The 19,655-nt window shown below is 39.9% G+C and overlaps 1 protein-coding gene across 4 annotated transcripts in view; it reads left to right on the top strand.

Moving 5' to 3' along the window:
• The window catches only part of PPP2R3A (protein phosphatase 2 regulatory subunit B''alpha), a 38,456-nt gene that overhangs the window by 8,135 nt on the left and 10,666 nt on the right, over nucleotides 1-19,655 (top strand). For 3 of the 4 annotated variants that reach the window (XM_082221723.1, XM_082221721.1, XM_082221722.1), the window contains 10 exons: nucleotides 233-2,610; nucleotides 8,895-9,155; nucleotides 9,997-10,100; nucleotides 12,255-12,357; nucleotides 13,031-13,105; nucleotides 13,952-14,038; nucleotides 14,514-14,670; nucleotides 16,304-16,352; nucleotides 17,343-17,432; nucleotides 19,053-19,228. In XM_082221723.1, the coding sequence (XP_082077849.1) occupies nucleotides 658-2,610; nucleotides 8,895-9,155; nucleotides 9,997-10,100; nucleotides 12,255-12,357; nucleotides 13,031-13,105; nucleotides 13,952-14,038; nucleotides 14,514-14,670; nucleotides 16,304-16,352; nucleotides 17,343-17,432; nucleotides 19,053-19,228 (3,055 nt within the window). In that variant the 5' untranslated portion in view covers nucleotides 233-657. Of the gene's footprint in view, nucleotides 1-232; nucleotides 2,611-5,613; nucleotides 7,253-8,894; nucleotides 9,156-9,996; nucleotides 10,101-12,254; nucleotides 12,358-13,030; nucleotides 13,106-13,951; nucleotides 14,039-14,513; nucleotides 14,671-16,303; nucleotides 16,353-17,342; nucleotides 17,433-19,052; nucleotides 19,229-19,655 lie in introns of those variants that run through there. The other variant, XM_082221724.1, reaches the window with a different exon arrangement.

The raw sequence follows: 19,655 nt of genomic DNA, 5'->3' as shown, positions 1-19,655 counted from the left end.
ATTGCATTGCCAGTTTTAAAAGTATACTGTAATTCTGCTAGTAGTCCAGTCAGCTTCTGTTAATGGAATGGGGGGATGACCATTTTTTGCCCTGGGCAGAAAATTTCTTAGGCCAACCGTAATAAGCATGAATAAAACTATACACTATTGCAATAATATATGTACAAAAGATAAAGTAGCAGGTGAAGTCTGATGGCAAGTTTCACATTATTTTTACAATTTGTCATTGCAGGTATCTTCCACATTAATGGAAGAGTTGGATTGTTTAAGCACACTACATGCTTTTTGCTTCTACATGGCATCTGAAACTCAATACAGCAAATCAAGAGAAAACAATTCCTTCTTTTTTCTTCAAGTGGGCTGAAGTTCTACAGTTCTACCTCTAACATTTATTTAGACTGAGAGAAGGGGAGCAATTTTTCATCAGTACGGTACTTTTTGTGTGGGAGATAACTTTTCAGTATCTCAATAAATAATGAAATATAATCAGTGTGCCATAATTTAGCCTTGCACATTTCACTGGTTAAGTTAAATTTCTCACAGACAGCAGCTACCTTACAGTTGACAATGGATTACTTTTTCCCCATTTTAAGATTATTTTCTTAGTTAACAGAATCATTAGCTCAGTTTATAGTGCAGCCAATTAAAATTATCATTATGGCAGTAACCTATAGACGTGTAATAACAACAGTGAATTGTTATAGCAGTGTTGTGATAGATCGTCGACTTCAACATGCTGTGCATTACTGTACAGGGGCATGTCAGGTATTTAAGCAAGGAGTTGCATGCATAGTAGCCCACCACAGTGTTTGTGCAGAGCTAATTAAAGTCCCTGCACACAACCTTAGAGGTTCAGATCTGACCCACAGACTTTCAATGCCTGAAAATTCCCTTTCTTTGGCTGGGGATGAAGATTATCATCAAATCCTTCCTAGTAACCCAAGGCTCAAAAAGGGGTCTTCAGTTCAAAACACTGCAAGTCTGAAAGATATCACTGGAGAAGCCATAAATCTCGCTAGTGGGAAAATAAAAGAATTTTCATTTGAAAAACTCAGAAATTCTTCCAATCAAGTAACCTATAGAAAGGGAAGAAAAGTTAAGTCAGACCCATTCAATAGAAGGTCACTAGATTTTGACTTGATCTATGGCCATTTCAGCAATGATGAAAATTCCCCTCCTCCCTTTGGCCTGTCACATAATTCCTCAACAGATGAGAAATGGCAGGTCAGCAGCACCTCAGTAGAGGGAAATGTGAATTCTACAGTTTCCTTACCAATGCAGACTCTCTATGAGGATAGCTTTCTTGCACAGATTTTGGAAAAGCACAAGCTGGATGGTTCTTCTAGTGGAGATATTAAGATGTGCTTAGACATCTTACTCAAATGCTCTGAGGACTTGAAGAAGTGTACTGATATAATAAAGCAATGCATCAAGAAGAAATCTTCAGGGAGTGCCAGTGGAGAAAGTGGTAATGATTCCTTAGCCAATTCTGAAATGATATATATGAATTTGATGTCACGGTTTTCTTCTTATATTAAAAAACTGCCTTTTGAGTTTAGACAGTCTGGGCTAACTGAGCCTGGTGACATGGTAGAACTCATTAATAGCCTATCTGCTTTGCAGCCGTCTAATTTTCCTCCAGTATTTGGCAATGAACAGCCACCTAGATACGAAGATGTGGTGTCCTCCCCATCCTTTGTGCCAAGGCAATCTCTCGCTTCAAACTTACGAGGTAACCAGAACAGCACTGACACAAACTCCTCAGCAAAACCTACCCACACTCCAATAGAGATTTCTTCAAAGGTTTTGCAGGAAAACTTAGAATCTACAAATGATGCTTGTGCGCTACCTCAGTTACTATCTGTAAACCCGTCAGAATGCATTTCTCCCACAGAAACTCTGTACATTATGGAAGAATCAGATAGAGAAAAGGCATTGGGCAGTGTATCAAGTGTTAAGAGGAGAGGAAGACGGGTTAATTCAGACAGCAATGAGCAGAAAACAGAAAGGGCAGACTCTGCTGGAAATTCAACTAAAACATCACCTGCTTTATTTCAACCTGTAATGCTGCCCCAAACCTCCACCCAAGCAAGCTCAGACACTCAAGGATTTGATTGTACTGTTCAGATTTCTAAAGGTGAATCCAGAAAAAATAATCAAGAGGAAATAGACAAACTTCTCCTGGATTTGGAACATTTTTCACAGAAAATGGAGGCTACTCTGAGAGAGACTACCACTAAGACTAGTCCTGCATGTTTGAAGCATATTAGCCAACCTTTGACTCTGGAAAATAAAGGCAAAGTCTGTTCACCTGTAGACAAAACTCTTTCTCCCTCTTTATCAAAACTTATGGAAACCAATGGTCATAAAATGGAGGATGAAGACAAAACCCTTTTATTGCGAATTCTGGAGAGTATTGAAGACTTTGCCCAGGAACTAGTAGAATTCCGAATGGGCAAAGGAAGCTTATCAAAAGAGAAGGAAGTGATGCACATTCTTCAGGAAACTTTGGCTGCTCCCTCCATCACAGCTGCTCAGCAAAGCTACATAGGTACATCTGCCAAAGAGCCTGTCCCAGCACTTATTCAACAGATGCCAGAGGTTATAAAGGTAAGAATGTAAATCTTTATTTATGTAACAGTTACGGACCATACACACGCAACAAATTTCCCACATGAATATCACTTCTGCATAGAAAAGTACATTATACTCTATGCATGTTTATATACTCTTTATGTATGTATGTGTATACTTGTATGTTTCACTCTGTGTACATACAATGTGGAATTCTGCCACCTTTTCAGACTTCCCATTGTTTGTTCATATGGCAAAATAGTCACACATGTTTGCCATGTGTGAAAGTGTGCATGTAGACTGTCTGTAGATTACAGGGGTTTTTAGCTAGTTGGGGGTGATACTGTAAAGCAGGCTTCCTCAAACTCAGCCCTCCAGATGTTTTTGGCTTACTACTCCCATGGTCCCTAGCTAGCTGGATCAGTGGTCAGGGATGATGGGAATTGTAGTCTCAAAACATCTGGAGGGCCGAGGTTGAGGAAGCCTGCTGTAAAGCAACAATTGCCTGTGGGGTACATTTTCATTTTTATGTCCTTCCATAGCCTTACTAAATTCAGTTTCACAGGTTTTATAGTACTTCACGCTGCACCCTGCAGAACAACTTCCAGAAGTGTGTGGTCACTACTGCTGCAACAGATGTGTGTAAAGTCTGTTTTAAGTATTGCAGGCTTCACTTGGATAATGCTCACTATGGGCTCATCCAGACTTGTTTTTGTGCTGTTTTTCTATGCACAAGTCCACGTTTTAAAGCTCCATGTCCAAGTGCTCCCCCACCCCCAGTTATTTCTCTTTGAAAACCCACTCCTTACCGCTGAACTGGAGCAAACAGCAACCTGCAAAAAACCTGAATTGCTGTTTGTTCCAATTCAGCAGTAAAGACAGGTTTTCCTGGGGAAAGAAAAAGCACTGTGACACTGACCAGGAAAGCACTGATCTGTGCCTAGAAAGTGCAGGGCAAAAGGTAAGTGGATGATCCTAATGTGCTCTCTCAGCATCCAGAACACATTCTGGAATTGTCTCAAAAGTTATTTTAAATTATTTTCAGTACACAGAAGTCGCTTACTAACTTCTGGTCTAGTTTCATATCTCCTTTAAATTGTATAAGAGAGGCTGGAACTGGAAAAATTGAGTGAACGTGTTCCCCTCTCCCTGGCAATGCCTTTCCCATTTCTTTTCCACTGTTATGACTATATAGTATAGTAGGATCACTACTTAAAAATAATTGAGTTGAGCCGAGTTGTTTACTTTAGCTAAAATGTGAGTAAAAGGTGGCATGATAGAAGTTTATAAAATTATGCATGGCATAGAGAAAGTGGATAGGGAAAGGCTTTTCTGCCTTCCTCATAACACTAGAACTCAATGGCATCTAATGAAGCTGAATGTAGGAAGAGTTTGGATGGATAAAAGAAAGTACTCATTTGGGCAGTGCATAGTTAAATTATGGAACCTGCTCCCTCAGTAGGTAGTGATGACCAACAATGTGGACGACTTTAAAATAGAATTAGATTAGACAAATTCATGGAGGTGAGGACTATCAATGGCTACTAGCCATGATAACTATGCTCTGCCTCCATAGTTGGAGACAGTAAAGTTTCCGAGTATCAGTTGCTGGAAGCTACAGGAGGGGAGAGTGCTGCTCTTGTGCTGGAATCCTTCTTGCAGGTTTCTCACAGACATCTGGTCGGCCACTGTGAGAACAGCATGCTGGACTAGATGGGCCATTTCCTTGATTCAGCAGGCTGTTCTTATGGATTGTGTGATTTCAAAATTATTCGCTTGGCAGCCAGCTAGTTGAAATCTCAGCAATTAAATGCCCAGAAGACAAAGAGCTTTAAAGTTATTTTGGCACAGAAATAGCTTTTAAACTTGCTGCTTTGCTTACCGGACTCTGGGAAATGCTTGCACGGGCTCTGGTGGTGTTAGTGAGGTCTCGCGGGGCCGTCCATGATCTCACGAAAGCCTCCAGAGCCCACATGAAAGTTTCCAAGATGCCAGCAAGCAAGGCAGAGAGCTTAAAAGCTCTCGATTACCAAGCTCTGGGAAACTCTCTTGCAGTCTCTGGAGGCTTTCACAAGATCTTAGATGGCCCCAAAATATCTTGTGCTGGCTCAGGAAGGTAAGGTTGCTGGTGCAGGGACAGTTCCAGGGGGTTGTTTTGACTATACATGATTGTGACTTTGCACACTGCTCCCCTGGAATGTAACCCCTGCACAAGAGCAAGGCACAGTCTTACACTCAAGCTAGTGATTCTGGATTTGGACTAGTGCCTCATAGCGCAATGGGGAATATTGCTTCCGTAGTCCAAAGTTGTATTTGGGAAGGGCCATAGCAAGTGTTGGGCTTCAGCTTTGCCTGCAGAAGGGTTCCAGATTCAATCCCTGGTGTCTCGAGGTAGAGTTGGAAGAAACCCCTGCTTGATATCCTGGAGAACCACTGCTGGTCAATATAGATAACACTTAGCTGAATAGACCAGTGATCTGACTCAATATAAGGCAGTTTCCTATGTTCCAATGATAGACATACTTGCTCGTATACAGCCACAGTTTCCTGTATGGAAATGTTATCAGACTGTGGAAATTAATCATGTGTGATGCTACTATTTCAAAACACAGGGATGTTTTCAAAACACAAAATGCAATTGCTATGTGTGATGATTGAAAAAAGACAGTCATTGAAGCCAATTTTTATTTTTTAAAATAGCTGGGTAATATAATTTTATAATTCTAGCAAAAATGTTAACAAGGAATGCAATTTGAAATGAAAGGTGGTATACAAATACTTTTAATGAATAAGAAAGGAAACAGAATCACATTGACAAATACATTTAGGATTCCTACTTTATCAGTCTTGAACAAAGCTAAATACCGTATTTTTCGCTCTATAACACGCACCTGACCATAATACGCACGTAGTTTTTAGAGGAGGAAAATCCGTAGGCATGCCACCCGTAGGCATTCCCCCCATAACACGCACAGACATTTCCCCTTACTTTTTAGGAGGAAAAAAGTGAGTGTTATGGTGCAAAAAATACGGTAAATTTCTTGAATACCATAGTCTCAACTGCTGATATATCTATTCCTGATCCAACTGAGACCCCACATACCTTTATGAACCTGCTGGCCCTCATATCACTTCTTGGAACATGCGATTTGGTGACCTAGCTTTATTATCCCTTCTGAAACAGTAAAATAATAAACATGTGAAGCTTAGTTTTTCATGTCCCAAATCAGAGTGCCACTATGAAAAAATATGCATTTCTTGAGTTCCAGAGCAAACTGTAATTGCAGACAGTAAATTCCTTGTAAGTTCTGAAATAAAAGTTTTATATATACAGTAGTGGCAATGGTTGTTAATCTTTTTCTTTTTTAATAGCATTAATTCTCAGGTTTTGGGAAGAGTACGCTTAATTAGACTTTCCAAATTGATTTACCTTCTTGAGGATTTTCGAAATATCATATAGAGAGGGGCTTAGCTTCTGGTACTGTGTGTTACTATTTAAGATATTTTTGAAATATTGAACAGTGTATAAATGCTTTAAAATAATTAAATTTAGCATAAGGATAAGCCTTTGATTGAAAAGTGGTGTCCAGCAAAAATAAGTGAAAGAATGAAGCATTAAAGGAAATATTTAAATAATTGCTTTCTTATGCTTGAATTGATTATCCTGATACTTCTAAAAAAAAAATAACCACCTGCAGCACAATCCTAAGCACATTTATTACAGAGTAAGTATCAAAGAACTCACTAAAACTAATTTCTGAGTAAACATGTATAGGAATGCATTGTTAGTGCTTTTGAATGTGGAAGAAAAAATTCTTGATAACCAGCCACGTATTTTTTTTCTTGTGCAGTCCCTTTGGATTGTAGGAAACAGCTAATTTTTCCTTAGTAAGAGAGAAAGGTGAACAATTAAAGAGTCCCGAACTATTTCATAGTTCAAATTAGAAAAGTGTGTGATTGTGCGATGGGCACCTCATAACAATTTTTCACACAGGACTAAGCTGCAGCATGTTTTTGCTTCCAGCTTAGGCTGATGGCTGTACATTCGCACCTCAAATTTCACCTCTGAAGCTCATAAAATAAGAACTATCTGGGAAGGTGATATATTTAGCTACTTCTGCAGTATGTCTAACTTTAGCACCACTGGTAGTAGTGGTGGGTGCTTCCCTTCCCACAATACCTCTGCTGTATCACAAGCCAAGGACAGATTCTCTGACTGTCATGTAGCCAGCAGGGACATAGATTCTGGTGTAGATCATGTCTCTTGATAAAGAGTTGCAAAGAGACACCCAGAAGTACTCATACTCGGGGATTATTTGACTGTCGGGGCGGGGGGAGGTTCTTTGGCCTTGCGTCTAGGTACAGTGACTGAACAATCATTGCTGTAAGTAAGAAGAAGGCAAGGTATGTTTCACTTAGAATTTGTTGGCCATAAAAAAACCAAACTCCAAATCGAGAAAATAGCTCATTGTGGCTGAAGTGATCTCCCGGAAGGACTTGATACCTCTGCTGGGAAGACAAAAGTTTGCTCAGGAACTAAGCCAGGATGATGATCAAAGAAACATCTCTGCGAAGGGACCCAGATTTACGAGGAGAGTTAGCTTTCCTTGCAAAAGGCTGTGATTTTGTTCTTCCATCCCGCTTCAAGAAGAGGTTGAAGTCATTCCAGCAGGCCCAGGTTTGAACGTGCTTTTCTTTTTATACTTCTTTGTAACTTTTTATTGGATATGGGGACAGAACTGTGTCTCCCTCAGGCTTTTCTATTTTCAGAAGGTTATTTGCACCAGATACCCATAGGTTTAAAAATAGGCCTTCCAGGCTTAGCACACAAATGCCCTATTGGTAAACAAGAGGAAAGAGTCGAAAACTATTTTTCTCTTGACGATAATAATATTAACCCTAATAAAGATTATTAGTTGAAAATAATTAAAACTTGTCTGCCACTTGCTAAAGAAAGAACTGCTCCAGTGTGTTTCTGTTTGTTATATGCTGCATGCTTTCCTTGGTGACCCTAAATGTCAGCTGTGTTGGGAAAGCTTTGTTCTACTCTACTGCTGAAAATATGTTTTAAGGATTAAAACCCAATGACTGTGGGAAAGGTCATGTATGATTGTGCTTCAGTATTCTGTGTGTTCTCTCTAGCTGCTAAAGTGCCTTCTGAAAGGGGTCTTAAGTTTTTGCTGACAGCTTAGCTTGACATTATAATAATAATTTATAATAATTTATTATTTATACCCCGCCCATCTGGCTGAGTTTCCCCAGCCACTCTGGGGGAATGTAAATATAAGTCTTAGGATGCAGACAGGCAGTTTTTGATTCAGTCTGGCACTGAGATACCTGCAAGGAGATGGATCTGCAGCAAGCTTTGCATCCCCTATTATTATTTGTGCATAACTTCTTGGTGTTCTCATAAAACATTGGCACAAGTGGTGTGAACCAAATCATCTTATTGGCAAATTTGTTCCTCTTCCACTGTTCCTCCTTCACAATTAGAGCCTCTTTGAGAAATTTTGTAATTCTATACACTCACGTAGCCATCTTACTAATTTCATTTGCACATAGAAACCAAAACCTAGCTACCCAGTGATCTTGGAACTGAGCAGCTTTTGTATCCTAACTTAACAGTTTCCCAGGCAGGATCCAGTTACAAAAGAAATATGGAATAAGCTCCTAAAAGAGGGGGAATCCCTCAAAACAGCTATCAAGGAGAGGCACTTTTCACTGCCCATCACCAGACATCCATCCCACAACAGAGGTGGCAGAAAACATAAGGGGAGATGGGCAGGACACTGCTTGACTGGTGAGCAGAAGCCAGCCTGGCTGAGGGGCACTCCAGACACCAGTGCCTTGTAGCAGAAAGATGGGGTATAAATCTTCTAAATAAGTACAAATGTTCTCCTATCAGATTATTATTGGAGCCCAGTGACTTCTTTAAGCTACAAGAAACCTGTCCACTTCCTCAGAGAGCTTTGAATGGATGCTCTTTTAGGAACATAGGAAAGTGCAGTACCTGAATGTGCAGTACTAACAAAAAATAAGGCATAGATCAGAAGTATAGAGAGAAGCTTCATTAGGGCAGCTCCGCTAATCAAAATATCCTATGTGTTTCTCCTGCATGTGTTTATATATAGCTATTGTTGCCAATTATCCAAGGTTTCAGGGGTTGTATGCCCCTGAGGGCCTTTTGGATTAATTAGGTGGTGGCACATATGTACAGCTTACTTTAAATACTTGCTCACTAATTTCTGTTTATCTAAAGGGATACACACACACTCACATTCTATTGTACCAAAAATAATTTTTATGTGTTATCTTTCTAGGTCCAAAATAAGCAGGAGAAGAAACCTGTGACTACATCCCCAGTGCCTGCAATTTCAGCAGTCAGCTCACAGGCACTTCTGCCTGCGAATAAAGTAACTGTTGGTACGCCCTTGTCCATAAACATTCCACGTTTCTACTTCCCCAATGGACTTCCTAATGTCTGCAGTAGTCATGAGGAGACCATTGCCAAGGTTGAGGCAACCTTTTCTGAGTTTGAAGATGAGAGAGTACCACTTAATGAAATGGGGAAAATTGCAAAGGTAAATATCATTATTGCCAGGCTTTTAGGACTTATGGAAGGTAAAGGCTCAGTACAATATCAGCAAATGGTTTTCAAAGAAAAAGCGTACTCTCAGATGAAGTGGCTTTTAGCTGAAGGGATGAGATGAAGTAGTAAACAAAAGCAAAACTTTTGCAAAAGGAATGTTTCAGTCTATTTCCAGTCTCTGTCAATTTCACATGTATTTATTCATAACTCCATTCTACCCTACTTCCAAATTAATCTACTGCCTGTAAAACTGTAAATAAATTTATATTTAACTATGTACTTAAATCACAAACTAAGGTTTAAATATGTATTTTACCTTAGTGTACTCACTTCTAAATGTATTTTATCTAAAAATACACATTTTAATGTAGTTTGATAATATTTTTGAGTCAAGAGCAGTATCATAAAACCCAAGAGAAGTGCAAACTCCAAAGGATAGTTATGTTTCAACCTGTACATTATTCCAGGAGGTGTTGGGTTAATTCATCTAAGAATGTGGGCTGAACAAAAGTCTCCTCCATCCATTTGTCTAAGGGTGAGAGAATATATCCGGGCCAGCTTGATGCTGTTCATACTGCACATGGTCTCATTCTGCTTTTAAGTGGCTCATATGAAATCAGTAATACTTACTTCAGAGTAAAAAGAAAAATGGATTCAGATATTAATGTATTAGGTCCAATTAAAAAAATCTGGTTTAGTTGGATATATATTTTTTAAGCCTAAAGCTACATTTTCTTCAACTTCTTTTCTGTTAAAATCTCATCATAAAGAAGAAAAAATGCCCCTGCCCGAATGCTAGCTAGCTACATTCTGTCTTATTGTGTTGTTCACAGATATGCTGCTGCCCTCTGTACTGGAAAGCTCCCATGTTCAATGCGTCAGGGGGAGAGCGGACAGGATTTGTATCTGTACATTCATTTGTGGCCATGTGGAGAAAGTGAGTAAACTGTGCAAAAATACTCTTCTGGAAAAAGCAGCACAGTATGCCTTTCTTTTGCATGTTTATTTATTCTTTTCTGTGTTTCCACTGTGCCCTTTAAATACAGCTCTCCTTTTTAAAAAAATACCGTCTCCAGTTTCTTCCTGTTAATGTAGTCTGTATTTATTGACAAATGCTAGTCCTGTTTGTTGGGTAAATCTTGTAGTCATACAAGTTTTGCGTATGTATTCATAGTTTTCTATGCCAGAAAGGCCCATTGTGGCAGGAGTGGGCAAACTTTCGGCTTATGGGATCTGCTTTTCATCCTGTGGTCCACCAACCAGAGCCAGGTGCAAAATAATGGCCCAGGAATGGTGTAGAATTGAGGAACAACGTGCTTCTAAGCACTTGCTCATGCCAGAATTTTGTTTTTAGTATAAGAACCGGAGCTCCCACACAGATCCTTTCACAAAGATCTTCGCTGTTGTCCCCCAGCTTTCTTCATCTCGGCAGCCTAACTTATGCGGGAGGACACTTTTAGATATCTCTATTATAAAAAATTGGAAGCTGCAAACCTATGTTGATCTACTATCCATAGATCTACCAGTAAATCCCAGAAGGTGATATCCAATCATGGCATCCTATATGCCCAGTGGACTTCCACTCCTGCAAATGGGACTTCCTCTCCTTCCAGAGCATTGGCAGAACCTTCAAAGCAGATGGGGTGGGTTAGGAAGGGGAAGTCTGGTCATAACTGCTGGTGCCTTGTTGAATTTCACCAACTGGTCATAACTTTTCTCCCAGCCATTCCTACGCCTGCCTTGGAATTTCTGGTTTAATTATAACATCTGTCAGAAACACATCTAATCTTGAGTGAATACTTCAACTGAGGGAGCTCTGGTTAGCAGTGCAGTGCTTAACCATTTTCAATATTTTAAAAATTGAATTGGACCCAGAGTTAAGCATACACAACAGCTGGTGGAAGCTGACTATGCCACCCGCTCCTCCCCATGTCAGCTCCTCTTGCCCCCAGAAAATGTTCCACCAAGGATCCTGGGGCCCTTCTAAATGGCAGAGGGGGCAGAGCCGAGGGGGAGACGAAATCTCTGAGGCAACTTTTGCAAGCAGAGACTGTGCTTAACTCTGGATCCATAGAGAGTCATTGCAATTAACAAGGGCCTTACTGTTAACCTCAATAGAATATAGGCTATTCTTGTTATTGAATGTCTGTCTGAAGTTGTATTACTTTTACTTAAAGTCAAGAGAATAAATTGGATGCAGACCACCAACTAATCACACCAGCTACAGCATTCTAATGGATCTGTGTAGTACCTATTGAAGACATTATCACAAAATGTGCTGTACATTATTTATGCTTATATACCAAAGAGTATATATAAAGTACTGTGAAAAATGATCAAAAGAGTAAATGTATATTTTGGTCCCAATGCATGAAGTAGGAAACTAATCCACCTGGCACAGAAGCCAAAACATTCATGTGTACAACTGTTCTTACATTACTTTATGCATGCTTTCTAGTGCATGAGGATGAATCTGTGTACATTCCACATTTACAATCAGCCTTCAAGGCTGACCTAGAAGTGGCACTAAGTATATCACTGGAAATTGCACCTCTCTCTTTTTACTCTAGTTGCCATTGTGAAGCAACTCCCAAACCAAATAACTGCAGGTGGCTATTTTTGTTGGACTACAGCAGAAGGAAGTGTTAACCTTTCTTTTCTTGTGCAGTGTAATCATGATCCCAGTTGGGACCCTTGTCATGGCTATTTAGAGTATAAAAAGAGAAAGTGAGAGTCAACTTCCAGAGATGTGTTTAGCATTATGTCTACTTTGATCCTTAATGTTAATACTATTATTATTCACCGTATTATTTTTGCTTCATTAATGTACATGATGCTTTATATGGAATTTCATAAGCATAAAATAGTCAGCCCCAAGAGGTTTACAGTATAAAACAGATGATGTGAAAGACAAATAGAGGTTGCAGAGGGTGAGATAAGTGTACAAATAGGTGAATGTGAACAAATGCAGTTGTAGCTAGGAATGAAAATTAAGGGGTTAAGCTGAAGACCTTACAAAGCTGTGTGATTTTGATTCTTTGGGAATCCAAATTGATAGGAGTACTTTTACAGTCTTATTTCTCCTTTGTAGGATACTACACAACTGCCATGATGATGCATCAAAATTCATTTGCCTTTTAGCAAAACCCAGCAGCAACTATTTGGAACAAGAAGATTTCATCCCTTTACTTCAGGTTTGTGTGACTTGCTAATAAGTGTCATTTTATGAATTAGAGAAAATCCCTTTAGATAAGCACCTATGTTTTTTTGAAGAAGTCATCCCTTTTCTCCTCAATATATACCCAAAGAGCCACAGCTTAATTCACTCACTGTGATCTGAAGTTAAGCAACAGGCAAACGAAAGCCAGTCTGAGTCTGCATAGCAGGATGCCCTACTGAGAGAGGCACTGACAGGATCTTCAGTGTTTGTAGGGGCACAACTAAGACAGTGAGGAGGAGGTTCCATGTGAACACACACACTGGGAGTACTGCTTATGTGGCCTTTTGTGAATGTGGACTGAAAATACATTGTTGCCTGCTCACTGACTTTTATGGTTTTTTTCCCTGTCTTTTAAAGTGACTCAAAATGGTAGCCTAGCAGGTGTGCATTACCTATGAATCTTAAAGGTTTCATTAAAGACGGTAGCTTTTATAATGTTGCTATGAACAGTTGCCTGCGCAAGTTCTTCTTGTGGGCTTCCCATAGGCATCTAGTTAGACACTGTGAGAACTGAATGTTGGACAAGATGGACCTTTGGTCTGATCCAGCAGGGCTTTTCATATGTTCTTATACTCTAACTGCTGACAGTGTTGCATCATATCATTTCTCTTAACTTTTCTGTGTTACATAATTTGGATATCTTTCAGGATGTAGTTGAAACTCATCCTGGGCTGACATTTCTGAAGGATGCCCCAGAATTCCATTCCCGCTACATTACTACGGTAGGTTAACTTCAAGTACAAGATGTCAGCATTTGTCTAAGAAAAGGTTTGTGATTTATTTTGAGTGTTACAAGGAAAGTAATTCACATTGTCAAATGGCATAATAATGTTTACCCCTAGCATCTTGTTCCCTTCCCTACAGTCTTTGTTAAGTTGTCCAAAGTGATAGGCTAGTAATACCCTATACAGTGGTACCTCGGGTTACAGACGCTTCAGGTTACAGACGCTTCAGGTTACAGACTCCACTAACCCAGAAATAGTACTTCGGGTTAAGAACTTTGCTTCAGGATGAGAACAGAAATTGTGCAGTGGCGGTGGCGGGAGGCCCCATTAGCTAAAGTGGTACCTCAGGTTAAGAACAGTTTCAGGTTAAGAACGCACCTCCAGAACGAATTAAGTTCTTAACCCGAGGTACCACTGTAGAATGCAGGTCTGTCTTTGAAAACTGCTTGGAAATAGCAATCAGTCCAAAACGCAGTGACTAAGTTACTAACCAGATCTTCTGGAACTTATATTGCTGCACTGACTCCTGGACTGTTTCTGACCACAATTCAAAGTGTTGCCTTTAAAGCCCAACATGGCTTTGGATTTGAATATCTGAAAGACTTTCTATACCCATATCAACCTGCTCTTGCCCTGAGATTACCTTTGGGTATTTTAGATCCCTCTAAGACTATATACATATACATGTTTACATGTTGTCTGTTTTGTTGATTTTAAATATTGGTCACTGACTACTGTCAGAAACAAGATGCAAGACTTATGGGACTTTGAGGTTTTTTTGTGGTTTTTTTTTAATCACACAGAATAATCCAGTTTTGAGAATTGTATTTAATCTTTTTCCAGGTTATTCAAAGAATATTCTATACAGTCAATAGATCCTGGTCTGGGAAAATATCCCTAACAGAATTGAGGAAAAGCAACTTTCTGCAGGTATGCTATTTTTCTTTTTTATTCCTATGAGCAACAAGTATTTCTAAAATACTTTCCGTGATATCCATTGTTACACAGAGTAGACCAATTGAAATAATTGGACTTAAGTAGGTAATATTAATTGTTCCCATAACTTGTTCAGTGTTTTCAGTTTTATAGCTGGATTTAGCAAAAGTTAATAAAAGAGGATCTGGACAGATTTGTATATTTCTAGTGTTGAAGGATGATAGATATGACATAGTAAGGACTATAGTAGCCACATAAGCACATGGTCACAAAACTCTATCAAGTATTAATTTTGCTTGTTTGTGGATTTTTAAAATAATCACAAAGTAAAAGTTCAATGTTTCATACAGTTCTTTTGCTGTTTAAGGTATGTATTGAATAATAACAAAGACTGACAAGATAGCATTCTAGTCATGGTCTGCGCCTTCTGCCTATGGAAATTAGAATGAATTTATTCTCATTTTTTCAGACCCTAGCTCTCTTGGAGGAAGAGGAAGACATAAATCAAATCACTGATTATTTTTCCTATGAGCACTTCTATGTTATTTACTGTAAATTCTGGGAACTGGACACTGACCATGATCTCTACATCAACCAGAAAGATCTGGCTAGATACAATGATCAAGGTACGCAGAGCAAGAGAAGCACTGGAGGTGGTTATTACTAATATAAAATAAACATTCTCTCATATGTACTTTATAGGCACCCCAGATAACCAAATTTGATCTCTCTTTCTCCATGTTCTTACAAAAAAAACCCTTGCATATCTCTTGCTGTGCTTCAGTCATGTCATTATTATGCAAAATAGACATGCAATAAAGTAGTCCATGCTCTTGGGAAAATTGGATAGGATATAGCTTTTCCCTGTTCATTTGCTGAAAATACTAAACTAAAGGGTAGCTAATAGCACAAGGCTGTGTCTATTATGCCATAACCTTGTAGGGAAAAAGATGTAAAAAGTTAAAACTATGAACAAGCACCATATCCTTTACTTGCTGTAACACTATGGGTTGATTTTGGCCTAAATCTGCTGTGGATTGAAGCATTAAAATGTTACAAATTGCCTTTCATATAGATGCTCATCAGTCCAACACACCAGGCAGGGCACACTCTTGATGTGATCTTTGCCCCCAAGTGATATGAGGATGGACTAAAGATAGAGGGGCTGATGGTGGCAGTTCTCTCCTGTAAGGGTGATGGGCCTGTTTGGATGGTCTGCCCTCAGAAACTGATGGAACCTGTTGGGTTCCTGAATGTTTTTTTTTTTTTTGGGGGGGGGGGTCCAGCAGAGAAAGCTGGTGATCTTGTCGAGGCTGTTTTGTGAGATCAGGTTCACCCTATGCAATCAACTGATGCACACAAGATACTTGTGGCAATGCATCCCGCCACGTGCCCCCTCGATTCTTGCCCCTCCTGACTTCTCAAATCTAATAGAAGGGGGTTGACTGGTTGGGTCCAGAGCGTAGTTAGCGCTTTGCTATGTGTGGTCCCTGCTGCGTTGAAAGAGGCAGTGGTGCAACCGCTCCTAAAGAAACCAGCTCTGCACCCTTCGGATTAGAATCATAGAATCATAGAATTGGAAGAGACCACAAGGGCCATCGAGTCCAACCCCCTGCCAAGCAGGAAACACCATCAGAGCACTCCTGACATATGGTTGTCAAGCCTCTGCTTAAAGACCTCCAAAGAAGGAGACTCCACCACACGCCTTGGCAGCAAATTCCACTGTCGAACAGCTCTTACTGTCAGGAAGTTCTTCCTAATGTTTAGGTGGAATCTTCTTTCTTGTAGTTTGGATCCATTGCTCAGCTGTCAGCTGGTTGCCAATACCCTTTCTGGGAGAGGGTGGTGGATAGGGCCATGGTGGTGCAACTGCAAGCATTCTTGGAGGACACGGGTTATTTAAATCCATTCCAATCTGGATTCAGGCCTGGTCATGGAATAACCTCTTACCCATATCTGGGAGTGGGTGGCGGTTGATGTGTCCCATTGTATCCAGCCATCAGGAAGCAACAGAATGACTAGATCAAAAGTATTCAGAATCAAAACTATTTTAAGGCATTTATTTGATACATAGTAAAAACATGGCCACTGAGGAAAATCATTTTTCTGTTGTGTTTTGCACATGATTGAAAGCCTCTCATATGATTATTCTTCTGCACAGATATCACTTGTGTATAGGGAAAAGCAACAATTGTTAGAATGATTGCAAACACATTCAAGAACTGAAACTGTTCCTAATCCTTATTTCTTCATCTACAGCTCTGTCAAACAGGATTATAGAGAGAATATTCAGTGGAGCTGTGCTTAGGTAAGAAAGTAGGGAACAATTAAGATCGAAGGAAGAAAATTATTTTTTGAAATAACAGTTAGAATGGGATTCAGGAAGTTCAATGTAGGATATAATCACTTTGATTCCTTGTCTGGGGGTGGCTTCAGATGTGCAGCTTAAATTGGCTTTGTTTTAAATCATTTAGAGAAGGGAGGGAAAGGTACAAAACTCAGTGGTAGATCTTGCTTGCAGAAGGTTAAAATCTCTTGACATCTCCAGGTGGGGCTAGGATTGTCCCCAGGTGGAAACCCTGGAGAGCCACTGCCAGTTAGTGCAGAAAATACTGAACTAAATGGAACAATGATCTGACTCAGCTTAGTTTCCTATGATCTCATTTCCTAAGGCACATGTAATGCTCACATTGGCTGCCATGGACATTATTTCTCTTTTGAAATATCTCTACAGTGTTGAGAAACAAAATGTAAAGCTCAATTGCACTTTTTATTGTGATGCGAAATTTCCCTGACCCTTTCACGTCATCCATCAGAAAATCTCCAGGAATGATTTCTGTCTTCAATCCAGAATAAACTGTTTTCAGCCTGAGATACAGTGGATTGAACACACACGCTGTTACTGAACTATAAACCTTTCCCAGTCTGTATTTTAGATACATTCATAAGAAAGCTTTATCTTCCTGGAATGTCAGGGAAAGGTCGCCACATGGAGACTTTGTACAACATAAATGATTATATAAACAGCCCAAAATCTTGATGCTGAGAGAATGTGGTCTGTTTTAATTTAAAAGTTGTCATGTTTGGGTTGTTAGTTTGCTGTTTCTGATCTGCTCTCTAGGGTACACTTTCAAGTTAAATAGTATTGAACTTCAAAGGATCAGGGAGTGGGTAACCATCACTAACACATCCATGGGGTCTCTAAGGAATTGAAAGTGAAATATTGAGATGTATTCAGACATCTATTTTTTAAAAAATTGTCATGTGAACTTCAGCAAGTGTTTGAAATCTGTTTCAGAGGAATTCAAGTGCACAAAGAAAACCACATGAGCTATGCAGACTTTGTATGGCTTCTAATTTCTGAAGAAGACAAAAGAAGTCCCACAAGGTGAGATAAGTCATCCAGAAATTTGGAGTAGATGGAGTGAAGGAACATATATACAAAGTTTGCAGGTTGTTAAATGTATATGTTATGTAACTCCAGGGGCAAATAGCAACTGCCAGGAAGGTATTCTTGACAGGAAAATAGGGGGAAAGGATAAACTTCTGTACAGTGATACCTCAGGTTACAGACGCTTCAGGTTACAGACTCTGCTAACCCAGAAACAGTACTTCAGTTTAAGAACTTTGCTTCAGGATGAGAATAGAAATCGGGCGGCAGTGGGATGCCCCATTAGCTAAAGTGGTACCTCAGGTTAAGAACAGTTTCAGGTTAAGAACGGACCTCCGGAACGAATTAAGTCCTTAACCAGAGGTACCACTGTATACAGCACAGCTGCAGCCAAATGAGACTGCCTTATGGTTTCTTTTTGTTCTTGTTACTTGTCCTAACATTTCCTGTGCACTCTACACACATGTACAGCACTTCCATAGGCTTACAATCTTGGCCTCATTTGTCACTTGCTAATCATGTGCTGGGGATAGGGAGGAATGAAAAGATGATGATATTGGCAGTCACAAGCATGCTGTTTAAAAAACACAATGGGAATGATTCAGCTACTGAGTCCTGCTTGTGGAAGCCAATGCAAGCGTCTTCCACGAGTGTGGTGGGGTTTTTTGCCCCTCCTCCTCCTCATGCCCCCATGCCCAGTTGACTATGGTGGGGTTGGGGAAACACTCAGAACAGCCCTTAGGGGAAGGAGGTGGAGATTGTTCTGTCTGGCAAGTGAAATTCTTGCACCGATGTGATGATCTCCTTAGCGTTTTGTTGTATATAAAATATGAATGTAATATTAAAAAACAAATGTAATATGCAGGTGTGTAATAGAGACTGAGTGCCCTGGCTGTCACTGGATAAAGAACTTGAACTAGGAGTAAGTTCTACTCCATTGCAGCCCTTAGGACCCTGCAACCCCAGGGAAGCTTTTTGGGAGACATAGAGGGGTGTGGTGGGAAACTTCCCCTGTCCAAGTGCTACATTGGATACCACTTTATGTTCAAATCACAAAACTGTCCAAAATATATTTCACAGTACACTCTAATTGTAGAGCTAAAACAATACATGCAGATGCCAGGGACATTTACATAAACTGATTAGTGCTACCGTAGGAATGAGCTGCAGTGTCGCTCTCTCCACATGGCCAAAGAAGGCTTTACTTTTGTGGTAGAAAAAGGAGTCATTCCCCAGTGGCTACCAAGCCATGAAGATCAGAAACACAGTGTTCTGATAGTTAGCCTCACTGCTATAACATCACCTCTGCTTTGAATTTATGTAGACATCGTCTTTATCCTGTATTTTGCTGCTAAATGTGAACATCTCAGTTTGTAATTTCTCTCAAGGATGGAGAACTATTGCAGTTTGAGTCACTGAGCAACTGAGGGTATTATATATCTTAGCTCATGCTCTGAATTTCTAGATTGAAATTTCCAATGAAAGGCATTATAAGGAAGGCGTCTGGACAAAGCTTCACTGTGCATATGAAAGCTGTCTCAATAAGGGTTCTTTGTTAGAACTATTGCTTGCCCCAACTTTGCTACAAACAAATCTTATTCATTCCCCTTTCCCTAGTATTGAATACTGGTTCCGCTGCATGGACTTGGATGGGGATGGCATGCTCTCCATGTATGAACTGGAGTATTTTTACGAGGAGCAGTGTGAGAGGATGGAATCCATGGGCATTGAGCCACTGCCATTCCATGACTTACTGTGCCAAATGCTTGATCTAGTGAAGCCAGAGTGTGAGGGTAAGGCCCATTTATGCAATAATATTCATCTACACTGCTGACCGTTTCTTGGGAGTATGATTATCTTTGATCTCTCAGATATATTTGATCTCCCAGACCCCTTTGAAGAGTTCTCTTACTCTGTCTGCATCACTTCTTTGGCAGTCACCAGCAGGACACTTGATCCAAGCAAGTGATAAGATTCCTTGTGTATGGGAGACCCAGAGCCAAGTAGTGGTCTTTACCAACCTCCTAGGCTTTGCATCCTCATTCAATTCCTTAGTTAACATTCAAAGTAATAGCAAAAAAATGGTAGAGATCGGTTCCCAAACAGGCTTTTATTTTCACTCTCCGGGCATTTAGAGGTGGCTCAGCAAGTAGGTGCAGAGCCATGAACTGCTAATGCCACTAATACAAAATGGTGTTATAAGGTTCTCTAAATGCATGG

This window comes from Podarcis vaucheri, assembly GCF_965113315.1.
Source record: "Podarcis vaucheri genome assembly, chromosome: 5".
Taxonomy (NCBI): domain Eukaryota; kingdom Metazoa; phylum Chordata; class Lepidosauria; order Squamata; family Lacertidae; genus Podarcis; species Podarcis vaucheri.
The sequence above is the reverse complement of the archived record's forward strand: the minus strand, read 5'-3'. Positions and strand labels throughout refer to the sequence as shown.